This window comes from Cervus canadensis, chromosome X, assembly GCF_019320065.1.
Source record: "Cervus canadensis isolate Bull #8, Minnesota chromosome X, ASM1932006v1, whole genome shotgun sequence".
In the NCBI taxonomy this organism is placed as follows: domain Eukaryota; kingdom Metazoa; phylum Chordata; class Mammalia; order Artiodactyla; family Cervidae; genus Cervus; species Cervus canadensis.
Window position 1 is genome coordinate 144,412,205 of NC_057419.1, and position 24,723 is coordinate 144,436,927.

The 24,723-nt window shown below is 53.2% G+C and overlaps 1 protein-coding gene and 2 pseudogenes across 2 annotated transcripts; 1 reads left to right on the plus strand and 2 right to left on the minus strand.

The window, feature by feature from the left end:
• Positions 1–401: 401 nt before the first annotated feature.
• On the minus strand, positions 402–4,956 carry LOC122435785 (annotated as a pseudogene).
• A 13,621-nt stretch (positions 4,957–18,577) lies between these two features.
• LOC122435301 (uncharacterized protein CXorf49 homolog) lies at positions 18,578–21,793 on the minus strand. 2 transcript variants are annotated; one of them, XM_043459380.1, is made up of 7 exons: positions 21,572–21,793; positions 20,716–20,812; positions 20,097–20,232; positions 19,734–19,807; positions 19,463–19,508; positions 18,860–18,901; positions 18,578–18,777 (listed from the first exon to the last, which is right to left on the minus strand). In XM_043459380.1, the coding sequence occupies exons 1-6, from the start codon at positions 21,574–21,576 to the stop codon at positions 18,861–18,863; spliced, it is 399 nt and encodes a 132-aa protein (XP_043315315.1). In that variant the 5' UTR covers positions 21,577–21,793; the 3' UTR covers positions 18,578–18,777; position 18,860. The 2 variants fall into 2 exon arrangements, with proteins under 2 accessions (XP_043315315.1, XP_043315314.1); XM_043459379.1 differs by having other exon boundaries at positions 19,707–19,807.
• On the plus strand, positions 21,758–23,682 carry LOC122435786 (annotated as a pseudogene).
• The last annotated feature ends 1,041 nt before the right edge of the window (positions 23,683–24,723 follow it).

Here is a 24,723-nt window from a genome sequence, read left to right on the forward strand (position 1 = left end):
TGGCCCCACCTCTGCAGTCACCCACATTCAGTGGACAGGCGGACGGATGACCAGCCTCACAGGACAGGAGTGAGAAGCCTCCGCAAGGCCCAGCTCCTAAATGCGCTGGCCGTCAGCCCCGAAGCGGCTTCCGGTTTAGGCTGGTGACGTAACAGGACGTGACTGAGACGCAGCCTCCGTGATACGCAGCTCCACCCACGGGCCGTCTGTCAGCCCCGAAGCAGCTTCCGGTTCAGCCCAGTGACGTCACAGGATGCGAACGAGGAGCGGCCTCTGCAATGCCCAGTTCCTCAGCGTGCAGTCCATCAGCCCCGTGGCGGCTTCCAGTTCAGGCCTTTAACATCACAGGACGTACTGAGATGCAGCCTACGCGATGCCCAGCTCCACACAAGCGCCGTCTGTCAGCCCCGAAGCAGCTTCTGGTTCAACCTGATGACGTTGCCAACAAACCCTTAGGCCCAGATGAAGTCACCTGCGATGGTTTTGGTACAGCCGGCAGCCGACCCCGGGCACTGGCCCCACACCCATGCGCACATGTGCAGTCTGTAACCCACGGAGTGATGTGGCCAACCAAACCATGTGGTCACCAACTCACATGGTCACCCACCCACGGGGTCACTACCCCATGCGGTGATCCCTCCAAGTAGCCACCAACCCACGTGGTCACCCACCCATGGGGTCACTAACCTGCGAGGTCATGTGGTCACCTGTCCACATGATTACCGATACACACCATCACCAGCCCACGTGATCACCCACTCACTGGGTCAGCAACTCACATGGTAACGCACCCTGAAGTCAGCAACTCAAACTGGTCACCCACCCACATAGTCACCCACCCACACCGTCACCAACCCACAGTGCCTCTCGCCCATGTGACCAGTAACCCATGGGGTCACCTGCCCACACAGTCACCAGGCTGTATCATCACCCACCCAGACTCTGGCCTCCACAGCAGTCAGAGATTCAGATGTCTGACAGAGACCAAAGTTCAGACAGCAGGGGCTCACAGGGGTGTTGACTCATGAATTTCTCCTGTTACAGAGGGCAGGCGGGCTGGACAGTGACCCCAGAGATGTCCACGTCCTGACCCCGTGTGGTGGACACAATAACGTCCACATGGATGTTCACATCCTGTCTACATCCTGACCCCCTGTGGTGGACACAGCAACGACGTCCCCAAGGATGTCCACGCCCTGGTCCCCATGTGGTGAACAGAATAATGTCCCCTAATACATCCTGTTCCATTTCTCCACTTGAACACAAAGCCAGCCCCATGCGCAAGGACATGCATATGACCAGGTGTCCTGGTGTGAAGGTGGCACTCACCTGGGTGGCTGCAGCTCTTCATGTGCTCCAGGCAGTGGACAAGGTCTCGGGGCTTCACTTGGTTCCCCCACCAGTAGGGGATACTGGGCCACAGTTCTGCATGCTGACTCATGGATGCCTCGTCCTTGTATGACAGGATGACCTGCTGGCCCTGGGACCACAGCTGGCGCAGAGTCGGCATCTCCTGTGGGGAGAATCACCCAGGTGCCCATGAGACATGTTCAAAGGGGTTGTTGGGGTGCCTTGTAACACAATGTGTCAGTTATTGGTGGTGGTTGAGAAGCTACAGTGACGTCTGGATTATTGGAGGGTCTATGAGCAGTGATGGGCTGGTTATTGGGTTTTCTGTGAGAAGAGACAGTCATGGGTGGATTATTGGCATGTCTGAGTAGAGAGACTAGTGGATAGATTACTGGGGTGTCTGAGTGGAGATAGTGATAGGTGGGTTATTGGGGTGTCTTGAGCAGTGATTGGTAGATTTTTGGGGTGTTTGAGTGGAGACAGTGGTGGGTAGATTGCTTGGGTGTCTTCAGTTGTGATGGGTCGATTATTGGGGTGCCTGAGTGGAAACAGAGGTGGATGGATTATTGGGGTTTCTGATAGGAAATGGTGGGTGGATTACTGGGGCATCTTGAGGCGTGATTGATGGATTTTGAGGGTGTCTGAATAGAGACCGGGCAGGGTAGATTATTGGGGGTGACTGTGACCAGTGATGGGCTGTTTGTTGGAGTGTTTGAGTGGAGACAGTGGTGGGTGGATTACTGGGGTTCCGTGAGCAGCATCACCTGCTGCCTGAATCAGCCTCACGCAGCGAGAGGATAGTCTGATTACAGTGAAGCCTAGTGCTCCCATTGTCCCCGCTGCCAAGAGCATGGGGAGCCTGTGGCCCCTGCTTACCCCATGGGGACACAGCATGTTCCCAAAGATGTTCTTGATGCAGCCCATCAGGTACTCGTGCAGGTCCTCCATCATTCCCTCGAAGTTCCTGCACTCCAGGATAACCACCTCCTGGGAGTGGTTCTCCAGCCACTCTGAGATCTCCGTGAGGGCGTTTTGGGCAGGGATGGAGGAGAAGGGCCTTGTAGTGAGAGACAGAGGGGAGTGGGTGGGGACCTCCCCCAGCACAGCCACTCTACAGATGGGTTGGGGGGTCCTGACACACAAAAACATAAAGACATAGAGCATGGCGCCTGAGTAGCAGTGGGGAGCTGTGGCATTGCTCTGGTGTTTGTGTGTGTATGTACACACTCCAGTAGGTACAAGTGAACACGCATCTGTGCATGTGTTCAGGGTCTGTGTGTGCATGGATGTGTGTGTGTGTGCACAGCAGCAGATAGCACTGCTTATAATATTGTGTGAAGTCTGTACTGCAGTGACTGTGCGAGGCCAGCAGGGTACATGCACACTGAGGCCCAGGACGGAACCTCCAGACCCCAAGGGTCGTTAGGTTCTGTGGTGGGGGCACCGGGGTCCGAGGCCAGAGTGAAACATTAAGTGACTTGGCCAGCAGCTGAGAGAATGGACTGGACACCCCAAAACTGGACACAGGAAAAGACATATCAGGGTCTGGTTTAGCCAAATTCTGGGAGACACCCCAGAGGCCAGGGTTACAGGTGTGAGTTCAGAAATGCATGTTGGTCGGGAATTCTGAGTGACTGATGCCAGAGGTCAGCCCTCTCCCACCTGGAGTGGACCTGTGTTGTCCCCTTAAAGGTCAGCCTCTCCTGCCTGGAGTGACTGTGTGTCCATCTGAGTGGACGTGTGTCCATCTGAGTGGATGTGTGTCCATTCCCTTAGAGGTCAGCATCTTCTAACTGGAGTGAACCTGTGTTGTTCCCTTAGAGGTCTGCCTCTCCTGCCTGGAGTGACCATATGTCCATCTGAGTGGACATGTGCCCATCCCCTCAGAGGCCCACCCCTCCTGCTTGGACCAGACGTGGGTGTCCCTGACTGGCAGACCCCCTGTCCCCGCCCCAACCTCCATGAGGGCCGTCGTGTACACCATGTGGCCAGAGTGCAGGTTCCTCTTGGCGCCCTCCTCTGTGTGCGCCATCCGAAGGTCCTCACGCGGGCATCCAGCTGCTTCGTGATGCTCAGCACCTGCACACAGAGGTTGGTTACCTGTGCTGGGCACAGAACGCAGCCCCCTGCTCAGGCCTGGGCATGTACTGAGGACGCCCAACTGAGGGCCACATTGTCCACTGTGAAATCAACAGTGTTGGTGCTGCTGGGGTTGAAGCCCTGCTTCTGGGAACAGGGTCTCCTGGGTCACTGGTGACGTGGAGCACAGAGCCCGGGTCCAGATTGTGGTCTTGGGGGGCTGTTCCTGCAGAGTCCAGCCTCACCCTCTTCTCAGGCAGTCCCTGGGTGGAAGCGCCCTGTGGGTTCAACAGCCTGGGCTCCACGACACCCAAGCTGGACCCTTGGACATGAGGACACACAAGAGCCACAGAGGTCTGTGCCCACCCCACAAACAGCTCTAGGAAAGGCAAGAAGGAATCAAGGTAGGGGGAACGAAAGGAAGAAACATCTGTCCACCACACGAATAAGACAGGAAAAAGTTAAAAATAACTTTAACATAAATTGAAAAGTGAAAGTTGCTCAGTTGTTTTCAAGTCTTTTCTATCTGATGGACTGTAGCCCACCAGACCCCTCTGTCCATGGAATTATCCAGGCAAGATTACTGGAGTGGGTTGCCATTCCCTTCTCCAGGAGGTCTTCCCAACCCAGGAATTGAACCCATGTCACCCACATTGCAAGCAGATTCTTTACCAACTGAGCCACCAGGGAATCCATAACATTAATTTGTAACAGAAAATGTACTGTGTCCTCTACAAAGAGTCATAATGGAAAAAGAAAAAAAAATAAGGATAAAAAATGGGAAAGAAAATAATAGATTCTCTCTATCCAAATTAAAAGCAAAAGCAAAAACTAATATTAACATAAACTAGTAGCAGAAAATGGTACTGTGTTCTCTACACAAGAGTCATGATGGAAAAAGAAAACAATGTAATGATAAAAAATGGGAAAGGAGTCACAACCCCCCCAATCCAAATTAAAAGAAAAAGCAAAGACTCATATGAATATTGTCAGCTACACACAGGCACTTGCCATCCACCTCTACAAGGATTAAATTAAGTGCTACTGCAGCTACACACAGCCCAGGTCTCCATGGCAGCCATACCACTTGAGACCCCAGCACCAAGGCCCCCCAGGATGGTGAGACCCTGCCCTGGAGGGATGCAGAACAGAGGGACCCCGGCACCAAGGGACCCTCAGAGCAGAGGGACCCCAGTCCTGCAGGACTCCGGGGCTATGGTGGACACCCTCCTGCTCTCTCCCTCCTCTGGGTGTGAGCTCTTAAAGCCAGGCTGCAAGCACCTGATGCAAGCAGGAATGAGGTTAGTGATAGAACCACTGAGAGGCCCATTGAATTTCGTAGGCTGTTCTAGAGTAGGTGCTCTTACATCTTTCCAGGCTCTGTCCCACCCTCCATGTTGAGATCTGAATGCCCATTCTGCGCTGCCTTTCTTTGTGGAAGGAAGACTTGGTGTAAAGCTTGCCTGAGTCATCTGTGGGTGTCCTTGCAGGCCTCTCCTCGCGTCTACAACCTGAGAGCAGCCGCATCGTCCTGCCACAGGCAGTTGCCTGGGCTGCAGGGCCTGGCACATGCCCTGTAGGATAAGGGAGTGGCTGGTTTTCTATGGCGGGGCATCAGGCACCTGGGGCTCTTCTTCTTAATGTGGGGCCCTTGTTGAGTGTTGGCACTGATCCGCACTGCTGTGGGAAGCTGTTTTCCTCAACACGGCTACATATAAATTTAACTGACACACCTGCACTGGTGCCAGGAGCCTCATAGGCCTGCCCTCGGCCCTGTTCCTTCAGATGTCCTTGTTCAGCTCCTTTCTTTGGGACAAGCGTTTTTAAGCAGGAAGACAAATATATTAAATAGGTTGTATCTTATTAAGGTGTGTAATTTTATTCTGAGGAAACATAAATTATGTTTTATATTATATGACTTTTAAGAGCCCATATTAGGTTTTATGATTCATTTTCCAGGTTTTTAAATGTTTTCACAACACTGTTAATGGAACTTTAGCTGCAAATAAAATGATGCAAATAAACACCTTGCTATCTCTAAATTATGTATGTTAAAGGTTTGAAAATTTTGTAGTTTTATTTTTATTTCTAATACTCTTTTCTTTTATATTGAAATCTTGCCCACATTCTAAATAAATGTACTTTTTAACTTCAGTTAGAATTGAGTGATCCTTTATTGTAACACATTTTTTGGTATGGTTTATAGGGTTTGCATTAAGCTTGATCACATTTTAAGTAATCTCAAGGCAAAATATTTTCTAATAGAATTTTCTCCTGTGGAAGTAATTTCTGGAAGGTAGCCACTTTCTATCAAGGTGAGACATAAACTCCTCAGCAGAGCTATGTTCAGAACATTAGCAGTTATTACAGTACAGGCACCAACTGGCCAGAGTCATTAATACCACAGAAACCCACATCTCTCCTGCTTCTGTTCCAGATACAGTTCTAATACACTTCCTGTCGGGTTGTAGGTACAAAAATGTAAGTGGAGACCATCGTCTTACCAGTAGCTACTGACACATGAGCATGTTTAATATATTACAGGTATTAGTGTACTCAAGACCAGTGCTGTCACAGAGGTTCAGCCCTGCCCCGACATTACGGCCCAACACTGTGCCCCTCAGACACTGAATTTGCCTCCACAGCAGTTGCTGAGGTGTCTTCCTAAAGGGAGCTGTAATTGGCTCCAGTCTGTTCTCCAGTCATGAAATCTGTACAGTTTAATTCCCGAACACAGGTGGAGCACGTGCATTAAACACGTTAGGACTTCCCCGTCACAAGAGTTGTTAGCATTGCCATAAGGGTCTGGCGTCACTTAGTTACGTGGGATGTCCTCCTGTCTTTGACGTGGAGTCACATGGAGTTAGTCTTGCAAATCACCACTCAGTGTCACGGTTGTGAAGTGAGGCTCCACACCTGCGACCTCACCTGTGCCCTAGGCCCTGACCTGTGTCGACATTCCCGTGACATATCTCTTACTATGTGGCCCTTGTTAAGTCTCTCAGCATGCGTGAATGACAAGCTGATGGTCTCCTGCACACATTAATCTATCAAGCTCTTTAAAATACACCCAGCTGGCACTTACTTGCATCTTTAACAGACAATCTCTCAATGTATGGCCTTTTTAGTTCCTACTTTTGTACCTAATTAAACAAACTTACCTATAGAACTGACTGTCTTCTCACAAACCACAAGTGGAATGAATATTGATGTGAGAGAATTTAGAATCTGTAAGGTCCTGGAAGTACAGAGGAGTTTCATGAGTTGACACAAAATGTTGATTGCACAGTATTCAGAGTATGGGGGGGCGGGGCCTCGGCGGGGCGGGGCTGCGGGTGGGGCTTCGGGGCCGCACCCGCCCCGCCCCGCCCCACCCGTTGGAATGCCCCCCTGAGTCCCCCCGCCCCAGAGCGTTGACCCGACCCCCAGGCACCAGGAAGGGTCGGTGGGACCCGGAGCGGGCGAAGCTGCGAGGAAATGCAGAGGTCTCCCTCCCGCGCTGTAGGAAACGCTGCAGCGATGAAAGGCTAAGCAACGTCTAGAGCGGGGACCGCTTGGTCTGCAGCGGGCACACCATACAAGGGACTTTCCTTCCCCAAGGCCCCTGCGGGGGGTGGCTCGCCCTCCCTGAGTCACGTGGACTCCGCTCTGTCCCCGCCGCCCCCTCTCCCCCGACCTCCAGCGCTCGGGGGTCCCTGTCCGCGCCCCAGCCGGCCGCCTCGCCGGCAGCCAAGAGAAAGGGCCCGATCCGAAGGGGCGAGACCTTGGAGAGCGTGGGTCCAGACTAGGCGCTGCTGGGCGCGCGCGCGCCACGCCTGGGAAGCCCGTAGCCTCCCGACCCTAAGCCGCCCCCCAGACCCCCTGCCCCAGCACGCCTTCCCGCTCTGCGGGACCCTGGTCTGAACCCGCAGGTCCCCACTGCTTCCCTCCCTCCCCGCTGCACCCCGGAGGAAATGGGGCACTGGGCCAGGAGGCCACTGGCGCTCCAGGAGCCAGCAGCCTTGGAAGGGGCCCGGGCATGCCAATGGGCACTGGCACGGGGCGCCCAGTGATGCGATGCATGCAGAGATGGCGGGTGCCTGCCTCACCCACCGGCAGTCCACTCGAGGCGCGAGGGGCTTCCCCTCCGTGACTGGGACGGCCCCTGAGCCCAGCGTGACCCAGGAGGCTGCCAGAGGGACCTGCCCGGGGCTTCCGATAATGTGCTCTGAGCACCTGGGTCTTAGTGGGCTTCAGGGTCATGGGAGCGCAGAGGGGCCTCCCGGACAGGGGGCCAGGGGACTGAAGCAGGCAAACCATGGAAGGCAGCCGGGGCCTGCTGTGGAGCCAGGATTGTCTTCAGGGCACTGGGGACCTATTCACTCAAAATACATTTTCTTGTAGATAACTGGAGACTATGGGGGGTGTTCACTGTGGGGATACTAAGACCAGCAAAGGCACAGAGGCAAGAGGCCTGTCGGGGACAGTCACTGCCACCCTCTTCAGTCCAGAGAAGCCAGCCTACCTGTGGCTTCGTCCCCAGAGTGGACTCACTTCCCTCGGTCCTGTGTACTTCTCTGCAGAATGTTCCCTTCTTCACATTTTTTTTTTTTTCTTCCAGAAAGGCATGTCTCTATCCCTCCTGCTTGGCTCATAGATTGAGCTGCCAACTAGCAGTACCTAAGTTCTCTGCTAAAGACCAGTGGGAAAGGAGCCCCTAGGTCAGCATGCCCAAATAAGGCCGACTCTCACAGCCCTGGGGACTGTGTCACCCACAGTAGGGCTGCAGTCAGCGCCTGGCCTCCAGCATGCTCGCTTTGGGGCTGCCTGGCACCCCACACTGGTTTTTGCTCACCAGTGACATTTTTCAGTCTAAAGGCCTGACCACTTTAGACACACCTGTGCAAAACTCCACACCATGGTGTCTGGGGACTGGGATGGAGGTGGGAGGGACAGCAGTAGAGGGGGACCCGCAGTAGAGGGGGACCCGTGCAGACTCCTCCCTAGCAGGCCCCATCCAAGCAGAGATGAGAGCCATCCTTCTGATCCCCCTGCCCCCCTGAAGAGCCAGTCCCCCAAGGAGAGAATCACACTGAGAATTCATTGTCACTCGACAAGTGCCATCCAGTTGGGTTATCTGTGTTCATTTCTTAATCTTCAGAGAGCAGGGAAACTGAGTCAGCGTCAGTAACCAGCAGCCAACTCCAGCAGAAAGGGGGACAGAAGCCCTGGCTTCCAGCCTTAGGCTTCTTCCCTATTTGGGGGGTGATAAGAGATGGGGCTGTAACGAGTTCTTGTCCCCAGGGGACATAGTATCACCACCAGGTGGCGCCCCATCCCAAAGCCCCCAGATCGGGCAGTCCCTGGAAGCCGAAATCCAGCTCTTTCATATTTTCCCTTATTTGGAGTCGATTTCTTGGATATTGTTAGACACACCCCGCCTCCCACCCCCACTCCTGCCCTCAGACCCCAAGCCAGGCCCTCCCACCGCTGGTGAAAGAGGCACAGGGTGGCTGGAGAGGCTGCCCAAGCCCAGGTGTGGCAGGCAGGCTGACAGTGCTCCAGTGCTGAGTTCTCACCTTGAATGCGCTGCTAGGAGCCCGTGCAGGTGGGTCTCCCAGCGGCCAGTAGGTGAGTCACCTACTCCTCTTGGCTCAGGAATCTGGGGGAGTGTGGGGGCTGGCCTTCACATCCTGCCTGGCAGTGAACATCCAGCTCAAAGCCAACCTGGGACAGGGCCCAGCCTCGACTCTGGCCTGGCCAACCCCGTGTGCCCTCCTCCCAGTGGAGCGCAGCGGCCCGGAAGCCAGCCCCACACCCCTAACCAACGTAGCCACTGCCCAGAGCACTGATGTCAGGGAGGAACCCATGGTCTACCTCCCTCCTGGGGGCATATTGGTTGCAAGGTGTCTTTCCAGGTGGCCTCTCGCCCTGACCCCACACAACGTCCTACTCTCAGAGCCCTGCCTTCCCGGACAGTGATGCAGTGACCTGCCCCCCGCCTCCCCTGTTCACCCTCCCAGGGCGACCCCCGTGGCTGTTGGGCTCTCACACTGCGGGACCAGACCCGGATTCCCCAGGAAACCAGGGAAGGCGGCTGCACCACCACACTTGGGCTTGCAGCTGGCTCTGGGCACCCCCCCCCCACCAACTCCGCGAGCTGCCTGCCGACCGCTCCGCTCGGTGCCCGCCGCGGACGCCTCACCTGCTCTCCCTGAGGGCGGCCGGCGGCCGCGGGGTGGCGCCTGGCCGGTCTTCGAGCCCGCGCCGGGCGCCTCGGGGCTCCGTTGTCGTCTGCTGCGCGCCGGGCGCCTCCACGCAAATGGGCCGCTGCCGCCCGCCTTCTTGTTGGCCGCACCCCCGCCCCGCGCCTGGCCCGACCCGGCCCGGCGAGAAAGCCTTAATTGGTAAAATCACCCAGGAGCGGGGGGGGGGGGGGTCACAGGGGTTGGGGTATCTGCAGGCTGATGGAGACCAAGAGGGAAGCACCTGGGGGTGGGAGGTGGGGGCACAGGGAGACTTTATTTAGAGGGAGGCCAGCGCTTCATAAAGGGAGTCACTTCTAACTCTGCTGTTGCAGGTCCGGCGGGATGTTGGGGTTCCTCTCACTGCGCCCCAGGCCAGTAGAGCCCGTGATGGAGGGACAGACTGCCCATCGGTCAGCCTCCCTGGGACAAGGAGCTGCAGGGCCCCTAAACTTGGCTGTGGAATGCCTTTGTGGCCCCTGCAGCAGAGCCCTGACTGATGTGGCCCTGATCCCCCTTAGCCCTGACCCTGTCTCCATCCTGCAGTTGATGGGTCCACTGCCAGCAGGGCCAGGCCTCCAGGCTGGCCCAGTTCCCAGCCTCGCCGTCTGGCTCCTCTGTGACTCCACCTCTGGTGCCACCTCCCTTGCCCTTATTCTGATTCTCGCCATCCCCTGTGGGTCTGATGCACTCATTCTGGTTTCTCCATGTGATTTCAGGCATTGCGATTGCCTTTCTGTTGCTGCAGGCTCTCAGAGCTGGTTTATGGTCTACCCCGAATAATGACTGGTGAATGGGACTTGCATTGCATGGTTGTAGAGCTGTGCAGACCATTATTTTAAAAACAAATTCAGGGCAATTTGTTAATAAAACACATCTCAGAGCTGTTTAGCCCCGGGGTGGTTCTCGGACCCCAGCACTCTGATGAGTGGCACCTGGGAAGTGCCCTCTCTCGGCTTGTTCAGAAGACTGGGTGGGATCTTCCTTTCCGGAATAGACGTCAGATCCTACGGGACTCATCCCCAGTCAGAGCTCTAGTTAACCAAGACTCTGAGACAGGGAGGAGCTGTGAGAGCGCCCGGTGGAGGCTGGGCTTATTGCTGTTTCCATCTCAGTCTCCCTGAAGGGGAGGCTGTTCTGAGTTTCTGCTGCATGGAATGCAATTGCCCCCTGTCACAGTGAGGGGCCCACCGGCCTTTGAGCATCTCCCCCGACACGGCTGTGTGCCAGGGCCCTGTGTGCAGGCCTGAGCCCTCAGCGTCTCCTGCTTCTTGATTTTCTGAGATTCAAGCTCCAGATAGTTACATCCTCACGTGGTTCTGCTGAGTGCTCCCTGCTTTAGATGAATTGATCTCCTCTAGTTCTGGTTTTCTGATCCCCTTAAAGTGATAACCCACAACAGAACAATAGTAAGTCAACTCAGAAAGGACTTTTTGGGCTAATCATGATCAAATTTGTGCAAAAAAAAAAAGAGAGTTGTTTTTAGATGGTTCGCCTCTCTTTGGTCAGGCCTTGATTGATTGGGGTGGACTGATTGGGTTTGCTGCACTGGGCTTCAGTGGTCAGACCAGGCATGTCTGGAATGAAGGTGCACCGGGTGCAGGGAGGCCTCCTCAGAGGCTGTGAGGAGGGAAATGTCCCCGGGGGAGCTCCCCAGTGCCCTCACTCATGCCTTCACACATCTCTGTTTTGTCTGTTTCCTTAGAGGAAATCCTGAAGACCCACATCGCCCACTGGTGGTCTCCGTACAGTATGCGGCTCACCTATGCCACCATCAGTGACTCGTGTGTGCCGGTCATGGAGCTGCCCACCTACACTGGCTCTGTCTACCCACCGTGAAGCCCTACCACTACCCTAAGGTAGGCAGGAAGCCGCGCCAGGACAGTCTCTGCATATATTCATCGGCTCTCCCACCTAGCCAGCTCCCCACCCCCTTGTGGAGCTGTGACTCTCCCATGTGCTGTGAGCAAGGCAGTAAACAGAGGCAGGGTTAATTATGTCCCATTACATTGCATTAACTTCCCATCTTTGCAGAGCAAACTGTTAGCAAACTGCATCGTGCCAGTGTTGGGGGGAGGGCCTGATGCCAAAACTTCTGCCGCCCACTCAGCTGGAGAGAGGCTGGGGCCCAGGAGAGTGGACGCAGCCCTGCCTGCCCCGCCTGGTGACAGGGTCCCCATGTCCCCCCGGGGCTGCCTCAGAAGGACTTTCCAGCCTCTGCCAACCAGCCCTGGCCCTGGCTCCCCAGCCACCAGAGGGCTCTGGGAGCTGACACCTCCTGCTGTCCAGAAGTACAGGACACACGGCCTGCAGTTTGCAGCGAGGGGGAAACGGTGCCCAAGCAAGGGTCCCAGGGTCCCAGGTTCCCAGGCCACAGGAAAGAAGCACCAGGTGTATCAGTCAGCTTGGGCTCCGTAACAACCACCAGAGACCACTGCTTAAACAGCTTAAACAGTGGACATTTTTAAAGCCACCAACTGCTTAAACAGAGGACATTTTTTTTTTTCTCACGGTTCAGGAGGCTAGGAGCCAGAGATTGCCTAGAAACGGAACAGTTTCCCTGGTGAACTCTTTCACGAGAGTCTCCCCAACCTAGGAGTGATGGGATGACCTGAAACCTAGAAAACTGCAGCCCCCTGATTTTACCGTGAACTCTGGGACAAGTCTCTATAAGTGGAATTATGACATCCCGGATGGCTCAGGACTGGGGGGATCGTGTTTTAGTAGAAAGTCAGCATATTCTGACCAACAGAATTCAGACGCCCACGTCCAGACTGGAGGCACGAGCTGGTGACCCACCTGCGGGGATGTCTCATCAGCAGCCCAGTCTTCTGCCCTGCCGGCCAGTGCTTGCCCAGGGAGGGGACAGAGGAGAGTGGCATCTCCTCGCCTTCTACTGATACTCCCCTTGAAGGGCTTCATCCTCCCTACACTGAGCCTCTCATGTCTCCTGGCATACTTAGCACCCAGGCTGGTCCGGGTGGGAGGCGGCCCCCATACCCCTGTTCCCTTTCCTCCCAGGCCTGCTGTGAACATCCCAGCATCTCCCTGCACATCATTGGCCTGAACAGACCCACAGATGACCTGGAGATGACGCTGCCCGATGAACCAAGGATGAGGTTTGCATCCTTCCTTCAATTATGTGACAACAATAGCCATGAGATCTCTGTCTGCTTATGTGGTCTCTGTGGGCTCAGAGTGCCAATTTAAACATCCAAGGAAAAGGCACATTTTGTAGAGTTTTCCTGACTGTTTTATGGCTTGGTATTCTGGGAAAGGAACACCCATCAAAGTCGCTACGATGTCTTACCTTATGTCAGGCTCAGATCCTGCCCCCCAGAAACTGGACTTCAGGGGGACAGAGGGGATGGTCGACCACACGTGTCCAGTGGGGGCACCCAGCCTGCATGTGGAGGACTTTGGGGGCACCCCTCAGTTGAAAAGATACACGTTTCCAAGAAAGTCCAGGTAATTGGACCCACTGGTAACAGCACCCCATTTTCAGAACATCACTTTAGAACAGGGGTCCCTGGCCCCCAGGCCACAGAGCCGTACTGTTCCTGTTAGGAACCAGGCTGCACAGTGGGAGGTGAGTGGCGGGCAATCGAGAGAACCTGTCTACATTTACAGCCACTCTCCATCACTCACAGGACCACCTGAGCTCTGCCTCCTACTCAATGAACTCAGTGAATGTAATGCACTTGAATCATCCTAAAACCGTCCCCCAACTCCATCCATGGAAAAACTGTCTACCATGAAACTTACCCCTGGTGCCAAAAAAGGTTGGGGAGCACCGCATTAGAGCATTAACTGTCCTTTGCCAGGTCTAGGAACCAAGTGGTAAGTCCTGTTCCAGTGAAGCCAAATCTCCCAGTTGGCATAACAACCACGTAGTTGGTGGAACATATTGATAAAGGCAACTGTCCTGTTGTTAGTAATGACTGGTTCAGGTGGATTTTATTTTCCAATCAAGAAAGCTGGGTAGAATCTAACTGAAGGGGTCTGGATTTCAGTTTCATTTTGTCCCAGAGTCCAAGCAGCCTGGGGACTGATTATACTTCCAGAGTTTACTAATAGCAACGTTAAACCTCACTCTGTTGAGAGTATTGATGGGAGACGCAAAAAAGAAAGGGGACTGGGCTGGCCCCAGCTTTCACTCACTCACAGATTCTGCAAGCCTGTGCACGGGCCCAGTTAAGCCAAGAATGATCCATCCGGAGGCTCAGCAAATACCCAGCCCACATTTTGCTGTAACGGTAGCCTGGGTCTTCCCTATTCAGTTACGGAGTTCTGCATTACTAGCAGCTTCTGGCAGCTTCCAGAAGGGAAGATGCAGTGGCCTTAGCCGCTCTGGCTCCTTCACAGGCCCAGCTCAGGGCTGGACACACAGGTACTTGGAGCCACTGGTCCATAACAATGTGGGCTTCTCCTGTGGCAGCTTCATTGCTGTCCCTGGTAGAACCCACCTGCCCAGGACCTCTGCAGGACCCACTGAGGTTCTTTCAGCCCTTCCGTCTCCAGAGGTGTGTAAAATCAGTGGTCCTCAGGAGGACAGACCCAGCCCAAGGCTCCCCGCTGCCTGTCCCTCCCGGCCCTGGAGTGGTCACCCCACTCATGCAGCAGGTCCCAAAGCCTCACTCTCGGATGGCCCCTCCTGGGTGATCGGGCCCTCAGTGTGTTCCAGAGTGGAATCAACTTGGGCGATGCTATTCTTGCCAGGACCCGCTCCGGTATTCTCGCCTGGAAAAGCCTCTGGACAGAGGAGCCTGGCGGGCTACAGTCCATAGGGTAGCCAAGAGTCAAGCATGACTGAAGCGACTTAGCATGCATGCATGCATGCATTCTTGCCGGGATAGAAGAAACATTGTGATCATTGCTTCATCTTCTCTCCTGAAGATCCATGCGTTTTGCTGTCTTCCTCCAGCGCCATCCCTGTCAGCGTCATCCCAGGCCTGGGGCCCGGTCCAGCAGTCTCTCTGAATTAATATTGGAAGTCACCTGGAAATTTTAAGCCATCTGTTTGAGTTCATTGACAATCTCGTTTAGTCCATTTGGTGATGCTATTTCTGCAGGCTTGATTAGCTTCAAGGACAGTGAAAAATTAGCCTCCGTCAGGGCTGCCGGGATGCGGGCCTTGGGTCCTCTGCTCTGCAGTTTCCTGAGCTCAACGTGGCGATGCTTTCCCGGTGCCATGTAACCTGCAGTGTGTTAATGTCACAATTTCTCATCTCCTTCCCTGTCACAGTCTTGGGATTCTTCAAAGTGAGCCGCAGATCTGTCAGAAATCATGCAGTAAATGTGAGCAGCTGTTTGGCGAGCAATTTATTATTTGTGTCCATTAGGCTGAGAATTTAGTGTGAATGAAACATGGAGGTTATTATGCAGAGGAGGTATTGGCCTTGAAGGAAGCATTACAAGCAAGTGGAGGGTTGCAGACCTGAGAGGGGCTGTGCTGAGAGTGGGGCGTGGATGAGGAGGCCACCCTCTCTGTCCCTCCAAGTCTGAGTCTTTCTCCCCTCAGCATTCAGGGCCTGGGGACCCTTTGCAGTGGGGGCTGCATTCTGCATCACAGAGGCTTCAGGCACATCCCTGCCCCTCCCCACTGGATGCCAGCATGACCATTGAAGATGCCCCAGAACCAGACTGTGAACCACTGGTTCTGAGTGAAGATTCACAAGCGGCTGCCTGGGTCCAGATCCCAGTTCTCTGCTCTGGGGTGAGTTCCCCATCTCCTGCCTCATTCCAATTCCTCATCTGCAAGATGGGGATGAATGTTAACAATTAAGGGTTCATGCTTGTGGGTGTCGTGAAGTTTAGACAGCGCACACAGCACAGGCTGGTCCTCCCGTCTCATGCCCGTGAATCCTGCCTGCTGGCCATTGGCACTCAGCCCTGCCCTCAGAACTTCAGGTCCATTTCTAACTGCTGGTCCAACATCTTCCCTTCAACTGGTCAGCTTGTGATTCTCAGAGAAGGTAAATGAGCAGATGTCAAGGGTTTTATTTAACTCACTATTTAACCAGTGGGGCATTAGAACCAGTCTCAGGGACACATGAGAAGCTCCGTGTGTGTGGACAGTCTGACAAGAAATATAAGGACAGGCTTGAGGGTTAATGATCCCCCTGGGCCTAACTGTAACCTTGGGCTCTTTGACACACCGGACAGAAATCCACATGAGATGCCCACCCCAGCAGGGCTGCCCAGGCCATTGCAAGGCAAGCCGGCCTTTGCACAGGAAGATACTCAGCGACCTCAGTTGGTCTTTGCAGGTTTCAGATAAATCCTCTAACTATCTCTAAATGTTATCCTAAACCAGGCTTTCCCAGTTGCTCAGAAGTGAAGAATTTACCTGCCAATGCAGGAGCCGTGGGAGATGTGGGTTTGATCCCTGGGTTGGGAAGATCCCCTGGAGAAGGGCATGGCAACCCACTCCAGTATTCTTGCCTGGAGAATCCCATGGATGGAGGAGCCTGGTGGAGTACAGTCCAGGGGATCACAGAGAGTAAGACCCGACTGAAGTGACTGAGCATGCACACACATGTGAAGCTCAAACTCCAGTTCTGGGCTGGGCCTGGCACGTGGTATGAGCTGGGTAAACATGTGCTGAGTGGACAAATTAAGTTTAAACTTAGCTGATAAAGTTCTGTTTCAATAGGATCCTTGTAGATATGGATTTCTTTGGTTGTCCTGGAAGCAAAACTTGACAGGTACTTGGCCCTTGCTGACGTTCTGCTGTCTCAGTACAGGACGCTGTAGAGGAGAGCACCCTTTACCTGTCCTGGGCTTGTAGCTGGGACCCTCACAACAAGACAGATTAACAAGAGGGAAGCACAGTTTACACACATGACCCTCACATAGCATGGGAAAACATCTCAATCCAAAGCATCAATTCACAAGTGCAGCTTTTACAGCCTTGTCTACCAGGAGCAATAAACTTGTAGAGAATTACCAGGGCGAGGAGGCAGGTTTAGGGTTCCCAGGGTGGAAGCTGTGGAGAGTGCACAAACCAGAGGGCCTAGTGCGGCAATGTGTAGACTACAGGTTCCCTGGTGCATCTCTGCGCCAGTGAGAGTCTGTCTCCAGGAAGAGGGAACTATTTCCTGCCTTTAGGCAGAAAACAGGATCTTTGCTGGGTTCACTGCTTCCTAATTGCCCTCCACTCAAAATAATTGTCATGTCAAAAAGGCATATTTTGGGGTGACCTAGTCTGGTTTCCTTCAACACTAGAGGAACTAAAGCTAGAGAAGGTCAAAGTAAGCCACTTACTTTGTGGAGGGATGGAAAAAGGAAGGAAACCTACGTAATGCCCTCAACAATCTAGGCAAGGATAGACAAAGAAATATATAATAGTCAAAAAGTTAAGTATCGCAAGATAGGCATCAGTTCTGTTCAGAATTTTGCTGAAAGATAGAAACCCAAGGTGGAGGGTGAGGGAAGGGGTAAAAACAGGCAGGATTTGGTCACTTTGGGACATAGACAGAGATATTCCAGATCCAGGAGGAGCATGCAGGGAGGTTCCTCGATCAGGCATGGGCCCAGTTTGGTTGTGTGTTGTTTTCACACTTGTCATTCCCTCTGCCCTTTTCTCAGGAGCCAGGGCATGGTGTCGTGTCTCACAGCCCTGCGGTGAGGCCCCCTCTACTATTCCACAGAGGCAGGGATGAGAACCCAGACCCTGAGGGCAGGGTCTGCAGCTCCCCTGGTGGTGCTAGTGGTAAACAACCTGTCTGCCAATGCAGGAGATGCAGGTTCATCCCTGGGTCAAGAAGATCCCCTGGAGCAGGGAATGGCAACCCACTGCAGGATTCTTGTCTGCAGAATCCCAGGGACAGAGGAGCCTAGCAAACTGCAGCCCATGGGGGTCACAAAGGGTCCAACACGACTGAGCACACAGCTAAATCCACACAGAACCTGAAAGATGCCCTGGGACTCAAGCCAAGCAGGGCCACCCGTCCCTCCACATGGCCTCCACAGGGAGATGCGGAGAGTCCTGAAAGGCCAGGTGCCACTTCCTGCAGACTGGTGAGGGCCCTTCAAGAGGACAAAGTAAACGTTTCCTGTGTCAGTCGTTTCCCCTTCATCCTGCTCACCTCCCACCCTTTGCTGTCACTCTTCAGCTAGCCCAACTCCCCTGTAGCATTCTCGGAGGTGGCTGAATTCCAGGCTCCCCAGTTCTTGCCCTGGCAGGCAGCTACTGCCTTTAGCATGTGCCAGGCACTATGGTGGGCCCGTGATGGCCCCTCCATCAGACGACCAGGGTCCAGGTGCCATGGCAGCTCTGGATCAGTGGCCAGGGGAAGCGTGGCAGGAGGCACGTGAGTGCTGGGAAGCGTGAGGCAGCCCCTTGCTCACAGAGCCAGAGCAGAGTCAGGGCCTCCACGGGAAAGGGTTCCCCACAGAGAACTGAGAATGGGGGGGGGCACTAGGCCCAGGTATGTGGTGCGTCCTCGTTACTCTGGGCACAGTGATCTCCACCTCTCCAGGAAGTGCACCTGCGGCAGGGCCGGCGGTTTTTGATGAGAAAGCCCGGCTGCAGTTGCATTTGTTGGTTTCCTTTGCAGGTCTGTTGAGCTGGGTGTTGAATTAAGATGTAGCAGAGCCCCAACAGGATCATTTTGAACTGGCGTCGAACCGCGCTGATGTCTGTGTGTGTGTGTGTGTCTCCTCCTGCAAACACTCTGGCATATGCTGTCCAACCACCAGCCAGGGTGCCCGTCCTGGATCCAAGTGCAGAGAGAGGAGTGTGGCTGGGCTCTGGGCGAAGGCAGTTTGTTCCTGCTGAGAGGGAGGTGGGGACACCACAAGGCTCAGAAAAGAGAGAGAAGAACAGTGTGGTACACATACGAGAAGAGCCACACACCAGTCAGACCCAGGCCACTAGGGCCCACCCAGGCTTCCCCACATAAAGGAGGCAGACCACCAAATCTGACAAGTACTTTAATTCAAAACTGCAGCATGTAAGGGGCAAAAGCTGTGCTAACCCTCAGGAAAGAGGGACACCCTGGTAGGGCAGCAGGGCAGGGCCATCTGATGAGAAGCAGGCAAGGACAACAAGGGGCCCAGTGTGGAACTTCTGGATTCAAGAGGCACCAGCTGCTTCCATGTGGGGGATGCTGTGTTCAGCCTGTGAAAGGGAGCAGAGTCAGGGTGGAGCTCCCAGCCCACTCACACCAAGATTGGGCAAGGGGAGAACATGTCCCACTCACTTCAAAGGCTCTGGAACTTGTCAATGAAGCACTGCAAGGCCACTGAAACAGAGAAAGGCATACCTAGGCATTCCAGGCACAGGGATTCAGAAATCCCCTCTTTCTCATGGGACAGGCCTAACCCTGAAACTGGAACCCCCCAAACCCTGATATCCAGCCCTGTGACTAACCCATCCACCCATCACTCAGGTTAAAAATAGACATGTTTCTCCAAATGAGAACAAGATGCACAAGTAGTTCTCAAACTCCAAAATGTATCGGAATCATTCAGATCCTGTGAAAACATGTCTACTCTCTGCCTACCAGCAGTTAGAGAAAATAAATGTGGTATCTCTAAATGAACTAAAATAAGATCTCTAGGACTTGTAGGCAAAGTGCACATGTGGTTCAAACAATATATTTTTTTTAATGGAGAGATAGGTAGATAGGTAGGCAGAGAGAGGTAAAAATGCACAGAAGGCTCCAGGGTCAGGTCTGGCAGAGTCTCCTTCCACAAGAATGTTGATCCCTGAGTAGCAGCCTATACCCTCAGCCCCCTACCCCAACTACATTCTGCAGTAGGATGCCCTGGTCTCCCTCTGCCCAGGCAGAAGCCATTCATACCAAGTTGATCTTTAAGGTTGTCAATTTCTCTCTGCAGCACAGGACACTAGCCCAGCAGACAGGGAATAAATTGTTAGTATGGTCTCACCCTTTTGCCGTTCATCCCCAGATCCCTCCCTGGTACTGACCCCACATCCCAAAGCCCATGGTTACACTAGAATGAGTCCTCCAGTGGAATGGAAATAGTCTCCCACCTCGGGGGTGAGGCGGGGACAAGATAAGTATATTTAACCTGGACACTGACCCTGATGCCTAGACAAGAGAGCATTACTTGAAGGCAGTTGTGTGCTCCAGTTGGTGGCTGCTTCATTTCCTCTCGGGGCAGACAAAGTGGCCTCTGGAAACCTAAAAGAGTACATAAAATCCAACTCCCAAGCCCAGAAGACAAGCTGGAAGGGCCTAGCACTGTATGCAGCAAGGCAGCACCCCCATCCGTGGTCAAGCTGTCCCTGCTCTGCTCAGCAGCTCTGGGCCTGCCTTCCAGGGAGCCCTGGCTTCAATCCAGCCCTGTCTTCACTGTCTCCTATGGGAGAACTGTTGGGGTAGGCAGAGAGGTCTGAGAACAAGGCTGGGGTCCTGGGAGTGTCTGAGAAGAGTTCTCTTCTGTCCTAGAAACCAAACTTTGGAGACTCACTTGAAGGTGGAGATGCTCTGGGCTTGACACTTCCCTGGGCCATGGGCAAAAGAGGTGAATTTCCTGGAATGTGAGAGGTCTTGGTATCCAGGTCTCGGATGTTGTATCCTCCATGATGCTTGGATGGGCAAGATAGCTAAAACACACATTCCTGACTCATTGGGGTGTGTGTGTGTGTGTGTGTGTGTGTGTGTGTGTAGGGGCAGGGCGAGACAGGGAGCAGATAAGAAGTAAAAAGCTAAACTCTTGAGATCTTGTGTGTGTGTGCGGGGGGGGGGGGTGGGGGGTGGGCAGGGCAAGGTAGGGAACAGATAAAAAGTAAAAATCTAAACTCTTGAAAATGCTCTCCAGAAGTCAGCCAGGGAGAGCAGTGGGGCTCTGAGAAAGCTCAGGGCCACTGCAAAGAAGGCAGCAGGAATCAGGAGCCGCCCAACAACTGAGGGATTAGTCAGTACTCACTGGCTGCCAGTGCCCTCCTCCACCAGCCCCACTGGGCATCCTAATGACAACCTCAAAGAGAAAAAGATCCCTTGCAAGCTTCAGGGTGGAGTGCCTGGAGGGGGAAGGGAGGGGAGAGGAGGGGAGAGGAGGGGAGGGGAAGGGAGGGTCGCCTACTCACTTGGCTCTTTGGGGCCGGCTCTTTGCCTCGGTTGCAAAGGTCAGAGTCCTTGGTCCTGCTGGCCCCTGGTGGCTTCCCGGTGTTTTGCTTGGGTTGTCTGGCCCCCGAAGAGACCAAGGAATACTTCCCAGTTCTGCCAAGGACTGGCAGGCCCGAGATGGGAGGGAAGCTGTCTAGTGCCAGGGGACCCCCTGAGAGGCAGGCCTGGGGCTTTCTCCCCAGGATGACTTTGGAGACAGCGCCACCCAGCGATTTCTCCTGAGGGCCCTTCTTCCATGGGGTGACCTGGGGCAGGTGGCCGGGCCTTCCCCCTCGCTTCCCACTGCCCATGCTCGGCGCTTTCTTAGATGGCTTGTTGGGAGAAGAGATGTCGAACTCTCTTGTGAACTGCCTATGCATGGTGGCAGCTAGCACATGTTGGATGGAGCACAGGCAAGCGCCAGGCCCGCTGAGGGCAGCCTGTCGGGGCCTGCCTCCAGAAGCATCCAAGCCCCCCACCTTGAGCTGGCCTCCTTCTTTGCAGAAGATGCCCACCTTCATGTGCGGTGTCTCCTGGAACTCGTCCGAGGACAGGTCGGAGGGCTCCAGGTCTGAGGGGGGCTGGTTCAGTGAAGTTAGCCCATGGAGACCCAGAGACATGTTCCAGCAATTGCTCTCCTAGACCTCCCCGGTCCCCAGGCCTCCTCCCCAAACCTCCAGATGGCTGTACCCTCACCACCTTGGAGTGCCCTCATCTGGGCCACTCTACCCAGGCCATGGTCGCCTACACCACCCTGGGGACCCCACTATGTGGGTCCTGTCCCCACCGCTGCCCTCCCTGTGCCCTGGGGCAAGACCTGATCCCAGTCAGACATACCTCATCGTCGTCGGACGAGCTCATTTCTCAACACAGCAGACTCCACAACCCTCACAGCCCTAGGTGGGAGGGCTAGAAGCCCTCGGAATGGGGGCCAAGATCCTACCCCTTAACAACAGGGTGCATGCGTGCCACAGCCCACCAATCAGTGTGTGCTACGTGCCCGTTTTTTGAGGGCTCCCACCAATGAGGACAGAGGGCACGTGGTTCCTACAGGATCAGTCGTTGAAGAGGTGATTGTGGGGGAGGGGAGCCGAATTATAGGTTCCGGGGCTCTGGCCCCGCCTCTTCCGGTTCCTCAGTCTGAAGCCTTAGTTTCGGGTTCTTAAAACTGGTAAGTGGCACCGTGTCTCTTTTGGGCTTGTGGGGACTAAATGCACTGATGACTGTGAAGCCTGCTGGGGCAGAGAATAGTTGTAAGCCCACATTCCCAAATGTAGCTAACCTCCCGCTTGGTGAAGGAGCAGAGGACTCAAATAGGCAAAAAGCAGCGTTGGAAAGCTCTTCTGTGACAGGGCAGACAGGAAATAGTTCCTACTCTGCAGGCTAAGTGATCCATTGCAACTTGCCTGGCCTCCAGACTTTTGGCAGGACAGCTGCCCTAACCAATGTGTAAACTAATCTGCTCTGATACTGTTTACTGGCTGGCTGCATTCGGGTCATAGGCCATAGTTTCCTGATCCCTGACTTAATCCAAATGGGAGGGAATTCTAATGCACACCATCAATAATTGGGAGCTGCATACTCAAACCACAAATCATTTTTTCTCATCAGATTTGCTAAATTTACGAAGGTCATGAATAAACCAGTGGCTGTGTGCACTGCTGGAGGGGGGCATATATTAAACTTTGGAGGGACACTTGGTGCGGTTATCTGGCAGAATCTGTGCTAGCAAAGTGGGCAACATTCACTTCTGGTTCTGGTACCACTCTTAAAGCCATACATCCCCTTTCACCCTGAGGAGAATGTGGAGGAGGAGGTGGCTCGGGAGACTGAGCAGCGAGCTGGAGAGTGAGGGAGCCTAGCCGCCTGCCCGCCCGCCGCAGCCTCCCCTCTGTAAGCACGAGCCGGGCCGCGGCCCTGAACGCAGCCCCAGCCCCTCCCTCGTCGTCAGGCCACAAGGGCAGCGCGCGCAAGTCAGGGGGAGGGACAGCGAGCGAGAGACAGAGCGCCAGAGCCCGTGTCTGTGGCATAAGGGGAAGCCGCTGGCCGCCCCCTGTGCCTTCCCCTCTTTCTCACCTCCCTGCTCCGCCCCCAACCCCGAGCACCAGCACCAGGTTGGCGCCTGCAGCCAAAGTCAGTACCAAGAAGCTCAAATCCAACCGCGATGAGGCCCCGAGACTTCAGAAAAAGAACAGCAAGAAGCAATTGAACACATTGATGAAGTATAAAATGAAATAGAAACATAATGAACTTAATACTTTTGAAAGTAGGACAGAAATATTACCAACTCCGCCAACCTTTTTTTTTTTTTTTCAGAAGAGGTTGGAATTGATTGCCCAAATCCCAAATTTTGGGGTAACATTTGTTAACCATCCACAAGTGTCTTCTCTGCTTGGGGAGGAGTATGAAGAGGCGCTGTGTTATTTGACAAGAGTTGAAGTGACAGAATTTGAAGACATTACATCAGGTTACAGAATAGATTTTTTATTTTGATGAAAACCCTTACTTGGAAAATAAAATTCTCTCCAAGGAATTTCATCTGAATAAGAGTGGTGATCCATCTTCGAAGTCCACTGAAATCAACTGGAAATCTGGAAAGGATTTGATGAAAAGATCAAGTCAAACAGAATAAAGCCAGCAGGAAGAGACAGCATGAGGAACCAGAAAGCTTCTTCACCTGGTTTACTGATCATTCCGATGCAGGTGCAGATGAGTTAGGAGAGGTCATCAAAGATGATATTTGGCCAAATTCATTACAATACTACTTGGTTCCTGACATGGATGATGAGGAAGGGGAAGGAGAAGAAGATGAGGATGATGATGAAGAGAAAGAAGGATTGGAAGGTACTGATGAAGAAGAGGATGAGGATGAAGGTGAAATAGATGAAGATGATGATGAAGGGGCGGAAGGAAAGGAAGATGACTAATGGAACACTGATGGATTCCAACCTTTTGACAAGTGCTCGGGGCTGGTGCACTGGGAAGACCCAGAGGGATGGGATGGGGAGGGAGGCGGGAGGGGGGATTGGGGTGGGAAACACATGTAAATTCATGGCTGTGTCATGTCAATGTATGGCAAAAACCACTACAATATTGTAAAGTAATTAGCCTCCAACTAATAAAAATAAATGAAAAAATAAATAAATAAATAAAAATTTCTCCAGTCCCTAGGCGCAAGTTGCAGTCTTTTATTTTTCCTCCTCTTGTGCTCAGTTGTCCTGTTTTTGAGGTCTCTTTTCTCCTTTATACCATGGTTCACAACTTATTTTGGGGGGTGGGGAATACCTTGAGCAGAATTCAGTGGGAAAATAATCTCTACCCCTTTCTGTTCCAAATTCATTTTTATCCCTTCCTGTCTTAAGAAAAACTTTATAGAATCAGCACCACCATGTTCTGTGGTGGAAAAAAAAAGAAAAACCTTCTTCTCTCTTAGCTCTGCTAGAAGTGGGAGGGTGCTAGGCCCCTGTGTAGTGGTGCATAGAATTCTAGCTTTTTCCTCCTTTCTCTGTATATTGGGCTCAGAGGTTACACTGTATCTCTATGTGAATATGGACAGTTAGCAATACCAACATGTATCTGTCTACTTTCTTTTGTTTAAAAAAAGAAAAAAAAACTTTAAAAATTGGGTTATAGAAGGTCAGCAAAGGGTGGGTTTGAGATGTTTGGGTGGGTTAAGTGGGCATTTTGACAACATGGCTTCTCCTTTGGCATGTTTACTTGTGATATTTAATGGACATCCTTGCAGTTTAAGATGACACTTTAAAAATAAAATTAACTCCTAACCATGACCTGAGCCCTGCCGCTCAATGGGAGAATCAGAAGAACCTGTTGGATCTTATTTGCAATTGACATTCTATATTGTAATTTTGTTCCTGTTTATTTAAAAAATTTTCTTTTTGTTTCACTGGAAAGATGATGCTCAGTTTTAAACATCAAAAGTATACAAGTTGCTTTGTTACAATAAAGCTAAATGTGTACACACACACAAA